Below are 20,833 nucleotides of genomic sequence, written 5' to 3' on the forward strand. Positions count from 1 at the left end.
CATCTTATCAATCATTTGTAACGTTTAGACTCTATTTATATAAACGTTATATTCAAAATGTTATATTCAAAAAACCGAAGTTCACTAAATCGATTGATGTAGTCTATTCACCTAGTACGGATTCTTGTACTTGGCTTTGAGTCGCAATTTTCTCGTGAGTGGTTAGCGGTACTATTCAAATGCCCAAACTGAATCAAGTGGATTGGAAACCGAACCCTTGACCTAGTAGTTACAAGTTGAATGCCTCAGCCACTGAGTCACTGGTGCACAAAAAATCCACTAAGGCTGCTGCATTAATTTAAATTAGGGCCATTATCTCATTTGGTTTAAAAAAATCAGCAATATATAAACCATTACAATACCTTATGAGTAGAAATGCATGGTGGCTGACAGTGGGATCCAGGACGCGCGTTTCGCCCCTCTTTGGGACTCGTCAGCTGGATGTGCCTGTATCCCAGAGTCGATGTTCGCTCCGGGACTCGAACCTGGTACTGTTCGCTTCAAACTCCATCGCATTATTCACTTAGTCTACTGAGTTCATATAGACACTGGTTTGTGTAATGGCGTAAAATTTAATACTTTTTTATTGGTTGTTTGAATCTTCTTATTAGTGTTTAGGGTTGCAGTTGATCAATCCCCTTATTACTTTCTGCCTAATTTTAGAGTAAATATTGAAGATCAGTGTAAACTATGATTGAAACAAAACAAATATATGATCTATAGAACATTAATATAGTGTTTAATGAAATTTTAGGCAACAACCGTCAGTAACTTTCGGAGAGCATAGAAGACTAGTCAATTTCGACAGCTTTTTCAGGATTTTTTATGTTGGAAACTTTCTTGATGGACTCTAAATGCTATAGGAAGTGAAAGCAATATCTACTCAATGATCATAAATTTTAATTTGCTTAAAGAATAAAAGTAATCGAAAAGGCAACAATCTTAGTAGGATAGTTTAAAAGTATCGAACTGACTAAATTTAATACTTTAATAGTTGAACTAGCGTAGAAAAAGACGGATTAGTATGTGACTCTCACATACACTTATGTATGACGTTCTTCTATATTTTGTCTAACTACCGACCCACAAATAAAGTTAATGAAGGGAAAAGTACAGCTCTTCCAAGAACAGCTCAACTAGTCTCCAGCTACTTTTCAGTTATGAATCTACAAACAGACAAAAATAGGCGAGTTAACATTGAACCTTTATCCCTTTATGAAGTTTAGATGGTTATAACTAACTCGAATTTCGTGAGATTTTATTTAAAACAGCCAATTATGCTAGGCTTTCCCTAAGAAACACAAGACTATTAATTGGATTGACTAAGGTGTCGGTTGTTATTTAAGGAATAGGATGCATCACATCGTGCTGTTCCGACTGTAGTGATAAGTTGAAGATACTTAGATTAGTTGTATTTCTCATACTTTGAAAATATAAATATTTAAGCACATTTTTTTGTATTCATTCATATAGTCTCTTTTCAATGCGACGTTAACTCAACGAGCTAGTGTATTTCATTATGCACCAGTTGCTTTTACCTTTATTCATTGGGCAATTGGAATGTTGTACATATTTTATATGGCGTCTTTGCTTGTACTGGGTCGAAGTGTACTACGTCCTGGTGTTCTACGCTTCATATATCATTTTAATGATCCTGATTATAAGCCTATTCAAGATGTAAGCAAATATTTTATTGTATCGTATTGTTAAATAACATTTGTTGTTATTTCTTTGTTTTACTTGCTACTGGTTTCGTTTCATACTTACGTACATACACATGAACCATTGGTTCTAAATCCAAAGAAGCTCCTTTCGTTTACAGTTCAGTATGTAAAAACTGACTGCATTCTGTGCAAAAATATGTTTTTAAGTTATGCTTAGCCCTTCTTCAGTGATGATAAATTGTATACTTAAAGCAGTGAATCTAAATAGACTGTAAATATTTTATTATTATCATTATTAATATTATTACTTTTATGATTATCAATATTAATGGCTTTATCCCATATCATATTTTGGTGCAATTTAGAATTCTCAGAACAAAGTATTTCAACAAGCTTATTTTACAAAACAAAACAGGAAACGATAATTGCATACATATATTCATAAATTTAGTTAATGAAGTACCTGGGGTTAAATGAATTTTTTTTAGATTTGAATCTATTCAACTTTTTAATTGGAAACATGTTTAAGAATACAAGTTATTGATTAGCTCAGCTCTAACGACCTGTTTCTCACACTATATATTTGCTAGATAAGGTATCACAGAGCTCTTATATCTTTGCTTGCGTACATGGATTCTAATATATTGATGTTTCGTTCTACCAGAAGATATACGAGGAGAAAGATATGAATGAACTGGATGGTTAGTATATGATAGGATGACATCTGCCAGATTTCAGACATCTATCTACAAGTAGTACATGCTTTATGGGATTCCATCAGCTTGTTTAGATGCTGTTCATATTTCAGTCTAAAGTTAACGGTGACATTTAGGAGGATTGAGTGTGAGGCCATTAGCAACAGACCATCGTTCAATAAGAGGCATTTCAAGGGTATGTAAACAGGTAGAAATCGGCATACATACAATGAGATCGTCCACATGTTTAAAAAAAGCGTTTTTTGTGGAAGATGGCAAATCATGCACAAAAAAAGAGGGAAGAGAACAGCTTCTTGTGGCATACCTTCATGGTTCAGTAGAGACTTTGAACACTCTCCTCCGAATACAGTTTACTGTTCTCTTCCAGAGAGGTTGGAACACGGCCAGTTGATTATCCAGCTGTCGATGTTGACTCTGACTAACATTTAAAGTAGAAGTTGTTTTGGAATAGAATCGAAGGCAAAAGTATAATCTAGAAAAGCACATCGGGCATACTTCTACACTTTTCCAAGCTGAACACTATATTATGATACAGAACAAAAACAGCATCTAAGGTGCTTGTTTTACATTTGTAAGCAAACTGATACTAATCAATGTGCTTTTTTGGTGCAGGTTCAATTGGGAGTAACAATAGTTTTTGCATTAGTTTTGAGAAAAAGTGAAATTATTGCTATAGGTCTAGATTTTACATCCTTATCGCTAGATACTTAGGTATTGGTATCGTCTTTATTTGCTCCACATTTTCTGTATGAGATTGGTTGATAAGGATTTGTCAAATATATTCATGAACATCAACACAGTTCTTAAAAAAGAGGTTTGGGATTTCATCAATTCCTAAACATTTGGAGAGTTAAGTGGCTGGAGAAATTCGCGGACATCACTTAGGGGGAAAATCGGAACATAAATATTCTTCAAACCTTTGTATATAATAAGCATGATATCAGATGATTGACGTACAAAAGACTTATTAGAGTCACAAACATTCAGCTGGTCATTGCTTCTAATGCGCCTCTCATCTGTAAGTTCTTTAAATAGTTTCTTCATACTTGAGTTTTTACAAGATAGGAGTTTCTGAGTAAATACAGAATCCAGACATTTCATCTCTAGGTTTATTAAACTAGCTCTCAAAATTCGATAAAGTCTTTCTCGTTGTACATTCTATCTTTTACCCGCCATAATAGTTTCAGTTATGGAGATGTAAGTCGATCAAAAATTACACAAATAGTTTGAGTAGGACAATATATATCAAGACGGAATTTAAGATAACAAGTAATAACATGAATCAGTCATCTGTAAATAATCCCCAGTTAGTCGTACGAAAAATAATTTTCAGATCTTGAATTTTTTTCTTTCTGAGTAATTCTTGTATTTGATTTTCTTTGTCTTATGTAAGAGCTTACTATTTCTAAGCTTGTCATATAAGTAATGGGGCACGTTTACGGGTCACATATTTACCCACACATCAATGGGCATCCAAAGGAGTGGGAAAGTCTACTACATTTTAGTGAACTAGCGATAATAGAAATTATGATAATTTTAAGTATTCGAATTATTACCTAACTAGGAATTCCCAATTTAGTACAATTTACAGCAAGTTAAACTAGATGAGCACAAACGAATGTCAGTCAGTCAGCTACAACGTACGACCAGGCACATATGTGCATCGGTCCAGGTTGCCATACCGCATCAGCACAACAAGATGAACACCGGATTCATAGCAGTGGTATTGTGTTTGGAATTCGAAATCAGCGGGCAATCAAGTACAAAAGAATCATTATTTCGCACAAATACCACAAATATACACTACACAAACACTTTAGGATAGGAAGGATGATCGGGTTTATTCATACACTGCTTTTGAACTCATCGGAATATGACTAACATCTTCACGAGAGCTTAATTTAATGTCAACTATACGGGAATTCGCTCGACCTTGTGGATGCAGTATGGTCGTCCGTAATATGAATAATAGTAGTTCAGATGACCCGTGTTAATCCTGGGTGTAGGCTTACCAGTGAAGATCCAGTTTTTGTGGTAAACTTCTTCATATCCGTGTATGTTTTCTAACTTTGGTTCGAATGGAGATTGTTATTGTTACTCTGATCAAAGCACATCTGGATGTGTCCAAAGCTATGGGAGTATTTTTGTAGAGTGTTTCGCAACTTAGTGGCATCAACTACACTATCTTGGCAGTTTCTGTCCAGGTGAAAAAGTCCATCTGCCACTGCAGTTACCCGCGCAATTTTGATCAAGGGAGTGAATGTTTCCACATTTTAAGATGTTTGACTTCTTTTGCGGTTATCGTACCAGATGCTTACATTCAAACTCATGTTGAACGCCTTCAGCGATATTTGTTTTTTTGAAATACATTTTTGCACGTTTGTCACCTTAGCTTTGAGTAGTTGAATGTTTTCTGATGCATATCTCTACAGATACACGTGCATTGGCATTTACTATTTTTCCGTTGTTTTCATAGAGTTGTTACTTCGACTGCTACTAATTGAAGTAACCGTTTTGGTAAATTCCCATAGGTACTGTAGTAGCGGTTCTGTTACTTGAGTTATTGTGCGCGTACAAGAAGACTCGTTTTCTCGTTGTATACCGATCATACTGGTTAAACTGGTCGTACAAAGTTATCGATGTAGTCGACCATTGTGTCTCTTTCCTGATGAAGATTATATGCATTGTGACAGCTATAATAGATGGTTCTGTAAAATGTGTACCGATCTATCATCGGTCGCGTATAAGCGTCGCTGCAAACCAGATTTACTCACCCTGGTTATGTAGAGAAAATTGTCTAACCAAAGCGATCCTCGTAGATGCCTGTCAATGCGATGATTTTGACAAATTTCAGCAAAGCAGCTTTGAAATAACAGGTACCATACGAGAATGGATGATAAATTTCCTCTGTGACTGGAGACAAGAAGTAAGGGTGTATAAGACACAATCTGAATGAAAACCCTCTAAAAGTGGGTGTATCTGAAGGCACCATATCAGATCGCCTACTTTCTCTCCCCTACGTTAATGAATTGCGAAGTCTGATCTGAACGTCGACCCTTGTTTGCAGTCGATATCAAAGACTAGAGAAGAAAGCATAGTGAGGTTAATAATCCTTATCAAATGTCATTACAGATGCCATGTCTTTTACCCTTCTCATTGTGTCGGTAAGATTTTCAACTGCACATAGAAGAAAATAGTATAGTGTGTAACAGCCCCTCTACTTGCTGCTTTACGACTAAGAAACACTCCTTTTAGCAATGAAAGATTAGGGTATATATATATATATATATATATATATATATATATATATATATTGCGAAAGTTAAAAAAATTCACGCCAATCTGTAGCCATAATCAGTCTGTTACAAAAGAAGGACAACGCTAAAAAAGGTGCATTATTTGTAAAGATGTGATTTACGATTTACTAAATCTGATGACATTTTTGGGTTACAGTGTCGCTTTCGGCATGAAAATCGTTGTAACCTTCATTCTCTCAAGCATACAGTTGTCTTTGATGAATAGTGGTGTATGAAAAACAAGAAATACACTAAATAATAAGTAGCATAGTTACAATATCACAAGCATCCCAAAATTCACATCCACACTGAGAAAGGTACATTAAATAATTTTAATCCACTGTCCAAGAATTAGGCATAACAATCATAACTTAATTGATTGAATAGTTAGTGACTTACAAATTAATTTCCTCCAACCCCATAAAACACGTTTATTTTACGACAATATTTTATAGTTAAGCATGTCGTTTTATGAGTTAGAAAAACTGCTCTCTGGTTAATAATCTTGTCTTTAGCTTGAAATCATTCACGGGTTCGCATTCAAGTATACGGTCTCGTGACCGGCCACTACTAGTCTACACTTCATATTATTGCATATTATCTATCGATCAGCATTCCCTTTTTCATTTTGACAATATAAAATTTCGTTCATTAAATTGTTAAAATCCTCCAATAATAAGTTCATTTGTTATTGGTACACTTTATTGTCACACAACACTTGATTTTACGGCACTAACTGAACTATATTGTTACTGTTGTGGCCTGTAGTTTGTCGAGGAATTGTAAAATAAATTTTATTTGTTGACAATAATCAATTTAATTAAGTTCGTATAAACTGAAGTGACGTAGTCTGTTGTCACACTATATTAAAATATACATGTACGTTCAAATTTATCCTTGTACAAATATCTACTGTCTTTTTTCCTTCATTTGTTTATCTCAAAAACTATTTTTACACTATTATTATTATTATTATTATTATTATTATTATTATTATTATTATCATTATTGACAACGGATTACACCATATTTTTATTTATTTTGTTTTGCTTGCAGATGATACTTCAACCATTACCACTATACATACAACGTTTGATTGCTACTTATGTAAGTGCTGAACACTTCTCCACTGTGAAATTATGTAATATCTATGGTCGTACTACTTATACTTAAGGTTGAACACCATTGTAATTTCTATGACTACAAATTGACAACATTAGTTGCCATATATTTTTTTTTGTTTTTGTTTTGTTTTAAATCATATAGTCAGTTTGGGGTATATTAATTGTACTTATGCTATGGTTACCTACAGAAGTTATTCGGCATTTCTTTCCTAAATTCTTGCCATTTCGTATTAATGCAGCTTAGTAAGTTTGGGAAAAAGCAGTAACTGTGCACAGTAATTTACTCTATTGTATTGTGTATGTGATTATAAATATTTTAGAAAAAAATCGAAACTCTGGTCTTTATATTCCAATTGTTTTTAAAGTGGAACAGTGGTGTTTAGTGGTTAAAGAGTTCACGTTTCAACCATCGGTTGTAAGTTCGTGCCCTTTCTAATTTCATTTCCTTTTGGTAGCCTTTTTACTAGTTAATATACAGAACAGGTCGCAAACTTGAGTCTCACTCAACGTACTTCGCTTTACTCAGTTGGATATCATCACTGGCTCACAGAGAAATACACAAATCCGTACATCATAGATGATTTATTTCATTAACACTTCCACCAGAGACATAATTGCTGACCCTCAGGGATTTTCAGCGATCGTTTAGTCTTCAGATCAATGAGTTGGCATCCAAAGGTTTATATTTCTAATTCTGATTGTATTGCAATATTGCACAGATATCTTCCAGTACTATTAATGGGCACCTGCCTCACACTTAAATCAGTTAAGCTCCATTATCCATAGCTTTTCAGTAGAACTTGGAGATTACCTCTGAAAATTTGTCATGACATGACTGTTTTTGTGTAAGAATTCTGTTGAACTTCATAGTTTACATCGTGGGCCCACCTTAGTCAACCATTGAAAACCAGAAGACACTAGAAGGCTTTTCCATCCTATTATGGGACTGCCCAGTAGTCCTTATCTACCACCTCACTGAGGATCTGGCTCAACACCTTCAGTTCTCACACGAGCGCCTAACCTTTAGGTAGATCGACCAGAGTTAAATATGTGAACTATAGACTGTTCTCCGCAATGGTCCTGAATTTAGGCAGTCTCTGCATTATCTGGAGTTCCTATGTGTCCGATCTACTGTGGAGTCGCAGATGGATGCTGCTGAGTAGTTCAAAGCTAAAACAGCAACTGTCCAAGTGTAGTGGACGCTACTCACTTGTAGGTAGTATGTAGTAGTCATCAAGCGGAGTGAAGAGTTTCTGTACATCGAAAGCTCAACGTAGGCACAACACTTGATGACCAAACGAGATAGTTTGGATTTCAGAACACAGCAAGATTCTAATTGATGATCAAAGACTATGTATATGAATTATGTAAACACTTTTTAATTTCCAATGGTCAATTCTTTTCCCCTTTGTCCTGTTCCACACCAGTACTTCCTGGTTCAGAATGGTTGTCTTACCAAAATCATTTCGTGATGTAAATATTTCCCATCAAAGCCTTACGGTAAGAAATTATCTGAGAATGCCTAATAAAGAAATTGAAAGATTCATATAAACCTGTAAAACAAAAATTTGCTTTTTTTTGAAGAGCTTTAATACCTTAAATATTTTATAAGTATCAAGATTAAAAAATAACTAGTGAGTGCATAAAAAAGACACATTAAGTAACATATAGTTTACCTCTGAAATTTGGGTATAGTTGAATTATACATAGCTTATTGAAAATAAATATTGTCATATTTCGGTTATTAAATGAGTTCTCTGAATTTTGAAGTTTACCAAACGTAGGTCACCTAACAAAACAGTTGAATTTACTTATAAGAAATGTTTAATTTTTTTCAAATTTTACCTGTAATGGTTTAGATTACCCGATTGTTCGATGCTGGAGTCAACACCAACCCTAGGATGCAGGTACATCCAGCTTACAAGTCTTAAATAGGAAAAAAGGCACATCCTGAATTTCACTGCTAGCTGCATTCCATTTATTCTTTGTTAGGCTGATTCATTATTATTATTACATTTTTATCTTTTTGGTATATTCATGTTTTTCTTTGTATGCTTTTATTCAAGTGACAGTCCATTGGATTATTCATTGGAAATGATACTATTACAAGTTGTTCTACCATTCTTATTGGATAATCACGCTAAAACAACTCTTCGTCAGATTTTACGTTGGTGGTGTATATGTGTATCATGGTTGCTTGGTTTACGTAGTTACTTGCTCGGTGATATTCCATTTTCACCAGGGGTTAGTTAATTTTCATTATTCTTTTTATTTAAATGTTTGTATAAAAGAAAATATACGCGTAGGATTTTAATGTGCCACCAACCAAATAAAATGATCACAGATAACAAAATAAATACTAGGCAGTGAAGTGATAAATGGCTACAGTGGTAGTACGTTTTACATTCTAAGGGTCGTAAATTATGGGTATTATTCAATGCTGCTGGTCATAAGTTTTGTTTATTTCTCTTTCTAATCATGTTAGAGTCAAATGATTCTAATTCTGTTGGTTGAACTCATTCTATGGATCCATAACGTAAACTGATATTTTGAGAATAACAGTTGAGGTATTGACTACTAGATTAAAATGTGGTCCCGCTATTTGGTAAATATCACTGTGTGAGAATCCATTGTCTCAATTATTAACATTGTCAGGAATGCCTTGGAAATTTTAGAGTTTTTCTCCACTTCTAAAATATAGTCTTGTGTCGTTTTTAACCACTAGTCTGTGCTTGATGTATAGGAAAGGAGAGAGTTGTCTTGATCTAGGTTATGGCCTTGACGTGATAGGTTGCCTCATAATATCTTGAGACTTGTAACATGTGAGCTCGATTTGTATTTGGGTGAGATTGAGGGCACAGTAGAGAAACTTTGCTACTAGTAACGTATGAGTTGACTTGTTGGCAAGAAGAGAAAAAAGACTACTTAGCTGGAACTCCCTCTCCGACTTATTCTTGATTCGATTAACTCAAAATAGGTATATGAATAAATACATAACTGACAGGACTGAAACCCACAATGAATGTGAAAAATACAATTCTATCCAAACTAGGGTATTAGAATTAAAAAAAAAAGAACACAAAGATCACGTCTAAATTACTGCAATTTTGGAATAAAAAGGAAAATAACGGTAATTTATGCATTACATGAAAGCATGTGATTCATAAAATACAACAAACATCTAATACTTTACACTTAATACTTTACAGATTCGAAATTCAGCGACACAATGTCAAAAAAATGTCCGTTGTTTGTAATCGCCTCTTTATTCCTCTCTTCAAAATAAATTGAATCGCTACTTTTTTCATAACAAAAGTTAACCAATATTTAACACAAGATGTCTTTTTAAGTATCCGAAAAACCCGTCAGCAATCCATCATCTCATCAAAGTGCATGCGATGTTCAATTATCTAGATTAACGGTTACATTACGGTTTAATCGATAGAATTCGATCAATATTATATATATATATATATATATATATATATATATATATATATATATATATATATATATATATATATATGCATCGGATCCTCCTTGTTTACAGATATTGTTCATATCGACATGTTAGTCATGAAAATGTAATGATCGTTTTAAATTAATTGGATGGGGTAAAGTAATCGACCATAAATTATTTATTAGATACCAGCATATGATACACGGAATTGCATTTTGCCATATTCTTATTATACGATTGATGTATGCTGTTTTTAACATCTCATTAATTTTAACTTTTAACAAAAATTCATTACAATGAATTAAAAATTTATTTATATCGTGAATTCATTGTGTAATCAGCATGAGTAACCTTTTCTTGTAGCAGCTTTACTTAATGTTTATTGGTTTAGGATTTTATTGTTACTGAAAATGGAACTGAAGTACCATACAAACGACGTCGAGATTCTCATAATCAAACATCTAATTTAAATAGTCATTCGGGATTCATGTCTGTAGAATCGTCTCAACGGACATTGACTAATGAACCAGACGATATTTCGACAGATTTGTATGCTCCAAACTTATCATCGCCGTCATCATCTTATGGACAGATTACTTCAACAAATAATCGATTTCGTGAACAATCCCAACCTGAAAATAATGAACAAGATAACGTTAATCATGCAAATGCTGATTATGATAACGATGATGATACAGATTTTACTCGTTATGTTCCATATAAACGAGGCAATTTCTTCAAATTACGAATTACTGGCTTAATCCTAATATTAATTACTAGTTTGATATCTTTAAGTTTAACTGTACTAATTGTACCAGTTGGTATTGGACGTTTATTATTGTTGAATTTAAGCGGAACTGGTTCTACATCAAAGCATGATGCTATCGCTTTAGTTGGTGGATTCACTGTTCTGGGAATAATTCTCCGTCTAGCTCCTTGGTAAGTTCTCTTCTCTAAGCATACCACTATATATAGGGTTCACGATTCAATACTTATTTTGGTTTTTTCTAGCATAATGTTTGTATAATGATTGCCTAAATATGAGTATAAATTGACTATTTGATTTTAGTGTTATCAATATCTAACATTATAGTGTTTACCTGAGATTAGACGCAGAGTATGAGGTTAGTGTGAGAAATCATTTGAAAAGATAGTAAATCTTTATCAACTAAGATAGTTAAGACATCTTATGCGTCTATCCACTGACTACCTCGATGCACTTTGATGGCTACTGTATGTGTAAGTTAAAAGGAAGCTAAACTAAAGTATGGTATCAGTTCATGAAGACATTAGCTATTGGATAGGCCTAGACTACCTGGTTGCGACCAGCAAGATTATCATAACCAATGGTTAAAGACTCGTTGAAGTAGCTCAATATCGTTCTCGATGGCTCAAATGCAGCACTCTTTAGCTTCCTTTTATTCCTGAGTTTATAAATTCATCTAGTTTTGTTTTATTACCATTGTTAGTGTTATTACTTCTACTATTTTGAAATTTGCCCTGGACGATGTCACTTCATTGTGCGAATGTTTTGTGGACATTTGAACAGATGTACACATGTGTCAGCTTCTATGGTGCATTTAACTAACTGTATCATTCAATAAAAAAAACTGAAATGATTTACTAAAGGATTTTTTTCTCTCATTGTTTTCGATTTCAAAAGAAAAGTTTTAGTTCAGCAGTTATTAAATTAGTGATTATTGTCGTTTTAAAACTCCGATAGTTTGATTGGGAAATTCAGTTTCCCACTAAAAAGGTAACTTGTTAGACCTTTTAGCCACCAATGGAGTCACTGGATATATATATAGCTTATGCCTGTTATACCTCCTAGAGGAGCGTAGTACACGCACCGACATTATGCATGGAACTCTGTCCTGGACAATCCTTTTGATATCTGCTTCTAACTCCCGACGCAGTGTGTTCTTTAGTCTTCCTCTTTTCCGTTTCCCTTTAGGATTCCAAGTTAGCACTTGTTTCGTGATTCAGTTTGATGATTTTCGCAACATATGTCCTATCCACTTCCATCATCTTTCCTTAACTTCCTCTTCAGCTAGAAGCTGGTTTTTCCTCTCCCACAGTAGGCTGTTGCTGATGGTATCCAGCCAACGGACAGTGAGTATCTTGCGTAGACAATTGTTTATGACTACCTGTACTTTCTTGACGATGGTTGCGGTAGTTCTCCAAGTTTCAGCTCCGTACAGTAGAACTGTCTCCACATTCGTGTTGAGGATTCTGATTTTGGTGTTGGTTGACAGTTGTTTTGAGATCGGGATCTTTTTCAACTGTAGGAATGTCGCTCTCCCTTTGCCAAGCCTCACCTTTACATCTGCATCGGATCCTCCTTGTTTACAGATGATGCTGTGCACCTGTTCCAGAGCTCCTTCATCAAGTATGATTGGTTTGGTGTTCTCTGTGTTGATTTTCAATATCTTGCTTTTTCCCTTGTGTATGTTGAGGCCTACTGATGCAGAGGCTTCTGCTACACTGTCTGTCTTCACCTGAATTTGTTCGTGTGTATGAGATAGAAGAGCTATGTCGTCTGCGAAATCCAAATCGTCTGGCTGCATCCAAGCTGTCTATTGTATTCCATGCTTACCCCAGATATAGAGGTCTTCATAATCCAGTCGACCACTAGAAGAAAGGGGAGACTAAGCATCTTGTCTGATTCCGGTCTTTACTTGTAATATAGCTGTACTGTACTTTGAACAAATATCTGACCAATCATTTGAAATTTTCACGAATCGTGGAAATGATATTAATATTTTATTCATATAAACACACTGAGTGTCACTTGAATCACTTACTTACTTACGCCTGTTACTCTCAATGAAGGATAAGCCGCTGACCAGCATTCTCCAACCCATTTTGTCATTGGCCCTCCTTTCTAGTCCTATCCAATTTTTGTTCATACTTCTCATGTCTGTCTCCACTTCTCGGCGTTACGCGTCCTTTGGTCTTCCTCTTTTGCTTTGGTCTTGAGGATCCCAGGTTAGGCCTTGCCTTGTGATGTAGTTGGACGCTTTACTAAATGTGTGTCCTATCCACTTCCTGATTTCTTCCTCCGCTGAGATCATGTTTGTTGTCTCTAACGTCAGGTTGTTGTTGATAGTGTCTAGCCAACAGATCCGAAGTATTTAGCCTAGACAACTGTTAATAAACACTTGTATATTCTGGATGATTGTTTTCGTAGTTCTTCAAGTTTCCGCCCCCATACAGTAGAACTGTCGTGACATTTGCGTTGAAAATTCTGACATTAGTGTTGGTTGACAGTTGTTTCGAGTTCCTGATGTTCTTCAGTTTTAGATATGCTGTTCCTGCTCTGCCGACCCGCCCCTTCACATCTGTATCAGATGCACCGTGTCCATCAATGATACTGCCCCGGATATGTAAAGGTCTTTACATATTCCAAAGCTTCTCCGTCAAGTGTGATTTAATTCATGCATGCTGTGTTGTATCGGAGAATCTTGATTTTCCCATTGTGTATTTTGACGTTTTCATGATCCAGTCGACCAGCAGGAGAGAGAGGAAGGGTGAGATTAAGCAACTTTGCCTGACACCAGTCTCTACTTCGAACGAGTCTGTTAGCTGTCCTCCATGCATGATTTTGCAGTTTGATCCATCATAGGAATTCCGCATGATATTGACTATTTTCTCAAGCACTCCATAGTGTTGTTCTGTCCACGCTATCCAATGCTTTCTCGTAGTCAATGGAGTTGACGTAGAGTGATGGGTTGCATTCAATTGATTGTTCCACAATGACCCGTAGTGTTGGGATTTGGTCTGTACATGATCGGTATTCACGGAATCCAGTCTGTTGGTCTCAAAGTTGGTAGTCTACGGAGTCCTTCATTCTGTCTAATAACACCCTGTTGAAGACTTTTCCTGGTATTGAGAGAAGAGTGATGCTTCTGTAGTCTCCCATCAGAATGGTCAAGGCTTTTGTTAGGCAGTTATCAACTTCATCGAAAAGCACCAACGGCACACAGCATCAGAACCCAAGTCAAGCACAAAAATCAACAAAAGGATCACCCTACCGTACATACAAGGAATATCAGAAACCGCAACGAGACTGCTGAAAACCTTCGGGATAGGTGTGGCACACAAACCAACAAAATCACTACAAACCAAAAAATGAAATAACAAAGGAAAACAAATCAAACATCATCTACAAAATAAATTGTACTAACTGCGACAAACACTACATGAACATCAATTAGCAGTCAAACGCCATGATATCTCTTCACTTATATCAATACACGTGGATAACTACGAACACTCATTCGATTGGGAAAATATAGAAATCTTAGACAGAGGAAACTCCGAAAACACCAGAGAATTTCTAGAAGTTTGGCACTCAGGTCAATCAGCAATCAACAAACATATTGAAATCAATCCAACTTATCAACCAATCAGGAAAGTCATGTATAAATATAGGAACAAAAATCAAACCAATGGGAGACACAACCAAAACAAAGAAGTAAACAATGATAAATTTAAGGTCAACAAGGACTAATCAACATCGAGGTGCACAGAACAAGCTGTGAAACACATATGGAGAAATTCGAACACTTCACTTCTATCTGAAGTTTGTGCTGATGATGTCGTTCAGAAGAACGATGAAAGCTCCACGACCAAACCATCCAGCTCAGAGAACAAAACTCCACCAAAATCATCCACCTGAGCTACAGATCTTCTCCATTATCTTTAACGTCTTCATTGTAGTCTTTGACAGGCGCATAGCATTGGATGACGTTCATTGTAATGCCCTCTTTCTTTGTTTCAAAAGAAGCTTTGATGATCCTGGGTCTATGAGATTCCCATCCTATAAGTGCTTTTTGTGCTTGTTTGGATAGTGCCAGTGCAACTCCTTGTTTATGTGGGACATTCTCTTCTTCATGACCGGAGTATAACAACAGCTCTCCAGAAGCTAATCTTTGTTGTCCAACCTGCGTCCGATGTGTTTCATTGATTCCAAGCGCCTCCAGGTTGTATCTTTTCATTTCTGCAGCAATCAGGATGACTCTCACGGTCTCCCACATTGTACGAGAATTCCATGTAGCTAAATTAATTGTTGCTTTAGTTGTCAGAAGGGGCATCAGCTTCGTGACTTCCGACGGAACTCGGTTTTCACCACGAGGCGTCATAACTCTTCTGAATGAAGACCTAACTCCCAGGGCAGAATTTAAGTGGTTTGAATTAGTTTTTCTGGATGACGTTTTTTTAGCGAGTTAGTTTTCTACGGGATGGTATCGCTAACCCTATGCCCAACCCTCCTACGGCAGTAGCCCCAGAAGGTTTCCAGGTGGAGTTCACTTGAATCACTGCACAGTATATTTTAATCTTATTGTTCGTGTTTTTTTAAAATTCTTTCAATGTATCTACGTATATCGTACTTACGTTTCAGCATACCACATCTTTTCAATGGAATTTATCGAATTATTATGTTGATTGGTCAAAGTGGTAGTTTAATTAGCTGGTCTAGACCATTACGTGTATTTAGAATTTGGACTCGTTTAGGTACAACATGTGAAATTACAATACGACGACCAGCATTACCAATGGCTCCTATGATTGATTTGAATCGACATTATGGATTTCAATCTACTGTGGATATGAATATTGGGATATATCTACAAAATTATCTACGATTATTAATAAATTGGTTACGTCTATTTTGTATTGCTGTAATATGTCTGGGCATTCTCCCAACAGCTTTAGGATTATTAATCAACTTCATTTTCATTGTACCCTTCCGTATTGGACCCAAAAAAACCATTATTATTGGGTTTTGGGAGGTTTGTTTTTATTATTATTATTGTCTAACTGAAAACTTTTTCAAATGTTTACGTTACATACTCTTTTCAAAATATGCGTAATACTACTTTTTCAGATCTGGTATCCAGTCCCAATCCACAGATATAATAAGTAAAATCCACCTTTTTGCAAATAATTTGAAATTTTACATCAAATTGTAGTACTAATTTAATTTGTATATTTGCTAACCTCATCATAGGTAAATGATTTCTAAACTTAAACATTCGTTTTCACACCTTGATAGTTATTCAATCCAAAGAAATTCTTCGACGGAACTATCTTTACGTGGGTTTGTGAAGATTGCTGAATCTAATAGTGTACATCCTGGACTTACCTTGATTAGACAACAGTGTTAGTTCGTCATCTAGACCATAAATTTCAGAAAATTCCACAAACCCCGTTTGCCAATAATGTCCATGTGTCAGTAGGGACTAAAGATATTATATAATTTAGAGAGAATACCTGACCAGTAGAGTTCAACCATGTCGGGTGTCATTGAAAGTTAATTGGGCAATACCTCGAATTAATTGAAGGTAGTTTTCAACATATATCTATTTACAATAATAGACTTAGTTTAGCTACCGATTAGTTGTAATAATTTTCTCTATTCTTTTAATTTTTATAGCATTGGATATTTGGTATTATGCATTTAAAAGTGGTTATCTTACTTACTCTTCTTGGACCGCCATGGTGGTTACGAAATCGTTTAGAATTATTTCATGATGAAATGACACATCATCGACAAGATGCTCGTTGTATGCGTTTACTTTGGGCAATCGCACCATTGCTTGTAACTATTGGATTATCGTTAAGTGTACCATATTTATTGGCTTATTATATTAGTCCATTAATCGGTAAGATTTTTACCTGGCTGTGTATTTTTCAAGAATCCTGATTGTTTATTTATTGTGTTGATTGCTTTTAAAGTACATATATTCACTGGTTGGTCTATACTAAACATCTATTTGTTTAATAAATAAGAACTTTCGTCTAAATTTGAACGAATAGTTTAACAATATTTGAGCGCCGAGTTTATGCGAGACATTAAAGTGGAAGAATGTTTTTGTAAAATCTCAGCGAAAGAATTTGAAGTAAATCCAACGTTTCACCTGGTAATCTGGTCCAAGGTTTTTCAAGGAAAATATTTTCCTTGGATACTACTACTACTACAGTTTGTTCATTACAATATTTGTTGTATCGATTTACAGCAATTCCTAATTACAGCCGACTGAGATCTACGGGATTTTTATGTAGATCATTAGACAATTGTTACACTACACTTTAACGGTAATCCCCTTTACTACGGAAGAAAAAAGTCGGATTATGAAAAGTTCCAAATTCAAGATAAATTTATAGTAGAATAGCTTCATATATGTAACAACAAAGCATGACCTTGGGGGATGCAGTAAAATTAGCAGGATAGGATACGTGTCCGTAAATCTGTAGCGTATTTACCTCTCAACATTCAATCTCTGTACATTATTAAGCATTTTCTGTTTGCTTAGTGGGCGAGTGTGAAGTATAGGACCATAATTTTCACTGGGAACTTCATGTCAAGCCGTAACTTTTGCTTTTTCGTCTGGCATATGCGTTACATTGGCTAGTTTGTTGAAGAGATATGCAGATAGCTTCAGATAGTTAGAATGAAATTCTGAGTGAGAATTATGCTCTTATTTGCAGCACTCACCAACTAAATAAACGAAGACTTATTCGAAAATGTTAGATACTGCACATTATCGAACTTTAAAAAATAATGGTTATCCTCGCATAAAATTACCGATACAAATGCGAAAACAAACAATCAAATAGCGGTAAATGTCAGTAGGGAAAAAGTATCGTGGATATTTCTACCATAAAACGTCGGATAAAAAGGTATTCTTTGAAAAATATATACACATTCTATTGACATACATCATCCAATAAGTAATTCGATTCAACCCCTTCCTACTTTGTTGTATGAACAATGAGTAAAAATAAAACAAGCTCATTTTTAATTAATTTACAGTGGTTTGGTATATTTTGTTGTCCATATTTTGCCTCAAATTTGATGTATTAATTGGCTAATGTGCTTCCTGTACAGATTGCCTTAATATAGCCGTCATGATATGAGTTTTAATAAAATAAATGGTATTAAGTCTATTTTACGTTTTATGTCCCTATTCACTTCCCTCCGACTTTTGTGTATCGTTTTATACTACTCATCAATATTCAGTAAAGTTATATTCCTAGCAGTTTTTACGCTTATGTTGTACCGCACATTTATCGTGTATTGTTCCATAATATTTACATATACGTATGACATTCATTGTATTTGCCATTTTAATTACTTTCTCTTCATCCTTGTAGCAGCAGTTCGTATAGTAGTTTAGTCCTTGTTTGAACGCAACAGTTCCCATATTGTTTGCTCTTGGTTCTGTTTTTGCTTTTTGGTACCCTGTTATCAAGATTAGACAAAGCTATTAACTGTCATTTGCAGTATCGCATGTTATGGTGATTCTTTACGTTATTATTACAGAAAGCCTTTTCTATTTCAGACTTACAGACGTGTAAGGCGCTAAAGATCCCTCACAAGTTGACGTTTGTGGCTAATTTATGTATATTATTCAATAAAGAATCGATTTTTAGACAAATCGCTGTTTTGTGCGTATCTCAAATGTGTGATTTAGACGCTTCGATAGATTTAACAGATAGAATATGCCTAGCATTATAACCCAAGACATTCGTCTCGTTTTACTTGAGGCACGTCATCTGAATCGACCTGCACCCCAGAGGTGATGTTCACTCCCGTACTTAAACCCAGTATCTATTCAATATACTCTGCAACAAAATGTGTCGAATCGTAAATCATTGTTCTCTGTGGAGGTACGTGTTGTCGATCATTGTGAACTAAATAGCTGTTAGGAAGCAAATCTTTGACAAACTTGAGTAAATCCACATATTTTCATTTATCGGTTGTACTGTTACTGATAGGAAAACATATAGCTTAAAGCGAAATATTGAGAATACAAGCTATATTTTGATTAATTTTTCTTTAGCATTGTTAGCTAGGTAACCGTGTTTCTACGGCTTCTGATTATCGACTTGAATCTTATATTTCCAATGTATATATGTATTTATGTATCACTATTACCTACGTAATAATTTCTTATTGACTTGTTTATTTCCCTACAGCATTAGATAGCGAAGTTGCATTTCGATACATATATCCATTTCTTTTCGCCATGTTCATCTGTTCAGTGTTATTGATTCTGTGTATCGACCAAATTCGACGTCTTTATTTGCATATTAAAGATGAAAAGTAGGTTTGTAGTAAAAATCTTATTCTGTGTAGTCGACCATTTAAAACATAAAATATTTGTTCAATAAATAGGCAAAATAATGAGGTCATACATAGTAACTTCACATTTTCCTCTTCCTTTGTGACTACAATCTTGATTTTCGATTATTTCTGAACATCCTCAGAAGTTAAACATTTCTAGTGAGTACAGTGACGAGCGAATTATATACTAGAATTTTGGGAAAATTCGAGTCAATAATAATAATAAAACTACAGCCTTGATTAGCTGGTAACTGAATAGCTGAAAGCCAACCAAGTCAAGATGACTGCAACCATCGAACGCATAAATACAATGCGATATTTTTGAATAAACGGAATACACCCATCAAGACATTAAGAAAGATTAGTTGAGCGAAGAGTTCGGTTTTCGGCGAATTCATTTTCAAAGCTGTACAATCGCAAATATATATTTTTACAGGATGATAATAGTACTGATAATAACCTTCTGTTAGGCATGTTGACAGTGAGGTTGAATAAACAAAGTTATTAGAAAAAATTCTTTCAAAAACAAGGAAAGTTTAATAATCGTTTGATTGTTAATGGCATAAGTATTCCTCAAAAGATAGATAGGGAAACGGATAGCTCAGCATGATAAAATAAATGTTGAAAATGAGATTAAATGTAATGAAGATGATCGTGGAAATAAAATGAACCAGTTGGGGGGTAGAGAATTCAGGAGGAAGCTGCAGGGTGAAGCAGATGACTGTAAAGGAAGAAGAGTATGAAGAGAAAAATTAAAAATAAAAAAATCATAAGACATCAGGACTATGGTAGAAGAAGGGGTTGTACCAGTCGTTTTTGCACACACAATTCTGGTTTTTCCAGATGTATGACTAATACTTCGATAATACAAAGAAGATGCAGTCTCATCGTTTTGGGAGACTTCTGCTTACCTTGTAGATGACTTTGAACGCAGAGTCTGTATTGATTGAGTGACCTGTGTTCACAAAATGTCCAATTACTGAGCTTCTTATTGAACCGCTTCCTCCTCTTTTTAGCCATGCCGGACAATGTTCTTGAATTCTTTTGGATAAAGTACACATCGAACGACATATATACCTAGCTCCACATGAGCAGGTAAATTGATAAATGCACATTGATTTGGTCAGATGCGATAATTTATCTTTAAGATCATTGGTGAACAATGATCGCCTGGGGAATACTATTTGCTATATTGCAGCGGGGAATGTTCTTTTTAAAGAATCGGAGATTTTCCTCATTAGAGTGTGTGTGGCTGTCACCCTTGAATTCGATGTTCATGTATAAAGTTTTCTTTTCTACTGTAGTTATCTACGTTTTCGGCTTAATGCTCTTATCAATGAAAATCGAAGGATATCCGTTTTTAATAAGTATCTCTATGACGTCGTGACTACAGATTCGTCGTCTTGTTGCGAGTGTTATTATTAGTTTTCTTTTTCGACT

General features: G+C 35.0%; 1 protein-coding gene across 2 annotated transcripts in view; it reads left to right on the forward strand.

Annotated features, from left to right (window-relative positions):
• Positions 1 to 20,833, forward strand: part of MARCH6_1 (E3 ubiquitin-protein ligase march6) — a 46,898-nt gene that overhangs the window by 24,117 nt on the left and 1,948 nt on the right. Inside the window, exons 9-16 of one of the 2 annotated variants that reach the window (XM_051210436.1) lie at positions 1,474 to 1,677; positions 6,733 to 6,783; positions 6,943 to 7,043; positions 8,867 to 9,044; positions 10,652 to 11,199; positions 15,665 to 16,055; positions 16,700 to 16,928; positions 19,246 to 19,372. In XM_051210436.1, the coding sequence (XP_051070430.1) occupies positions 1,474 to 1,677; positions 6,733 to 6,783; positions 6,943 to 7,043; positions 8,867 to 9,044; positions 10,652 to 11,199; positions 15,665 to 16,055; positions 16,700 to 16,928; positions 19,246 to 19,372 (1,829 nt within the window). Of the gene's footprint in view, positions 1 to 1,473; positions 1,678 to 6,732; positions 6,784 to 6,942; positions 9,045 to 10,651; positions 11,200 to 15,664; positions 16,056 to 16,699; positions 16,929 to 18,420; positions 19,161 to 19,245; positions 19,373 to 20,833 lie in introns of those variants that run through there. The other variant, XM_051210437.1, reaches the window with a different exon arrangement.

The sequence above is a fragment of the Schistosoma haematobium genome, chromosome ZW (assembly GCF_000699445.3).
Source record: "Schistosoma haematobium chromosome ZW, whole genome shotgun sequence".
Lineage (NCBI taxonomy): Eukaryota > Metazoa > Platyhelminthes > Trematoda > Strigeidida > Schistosomatidae > Schistosoma > Schistosoma haematobium.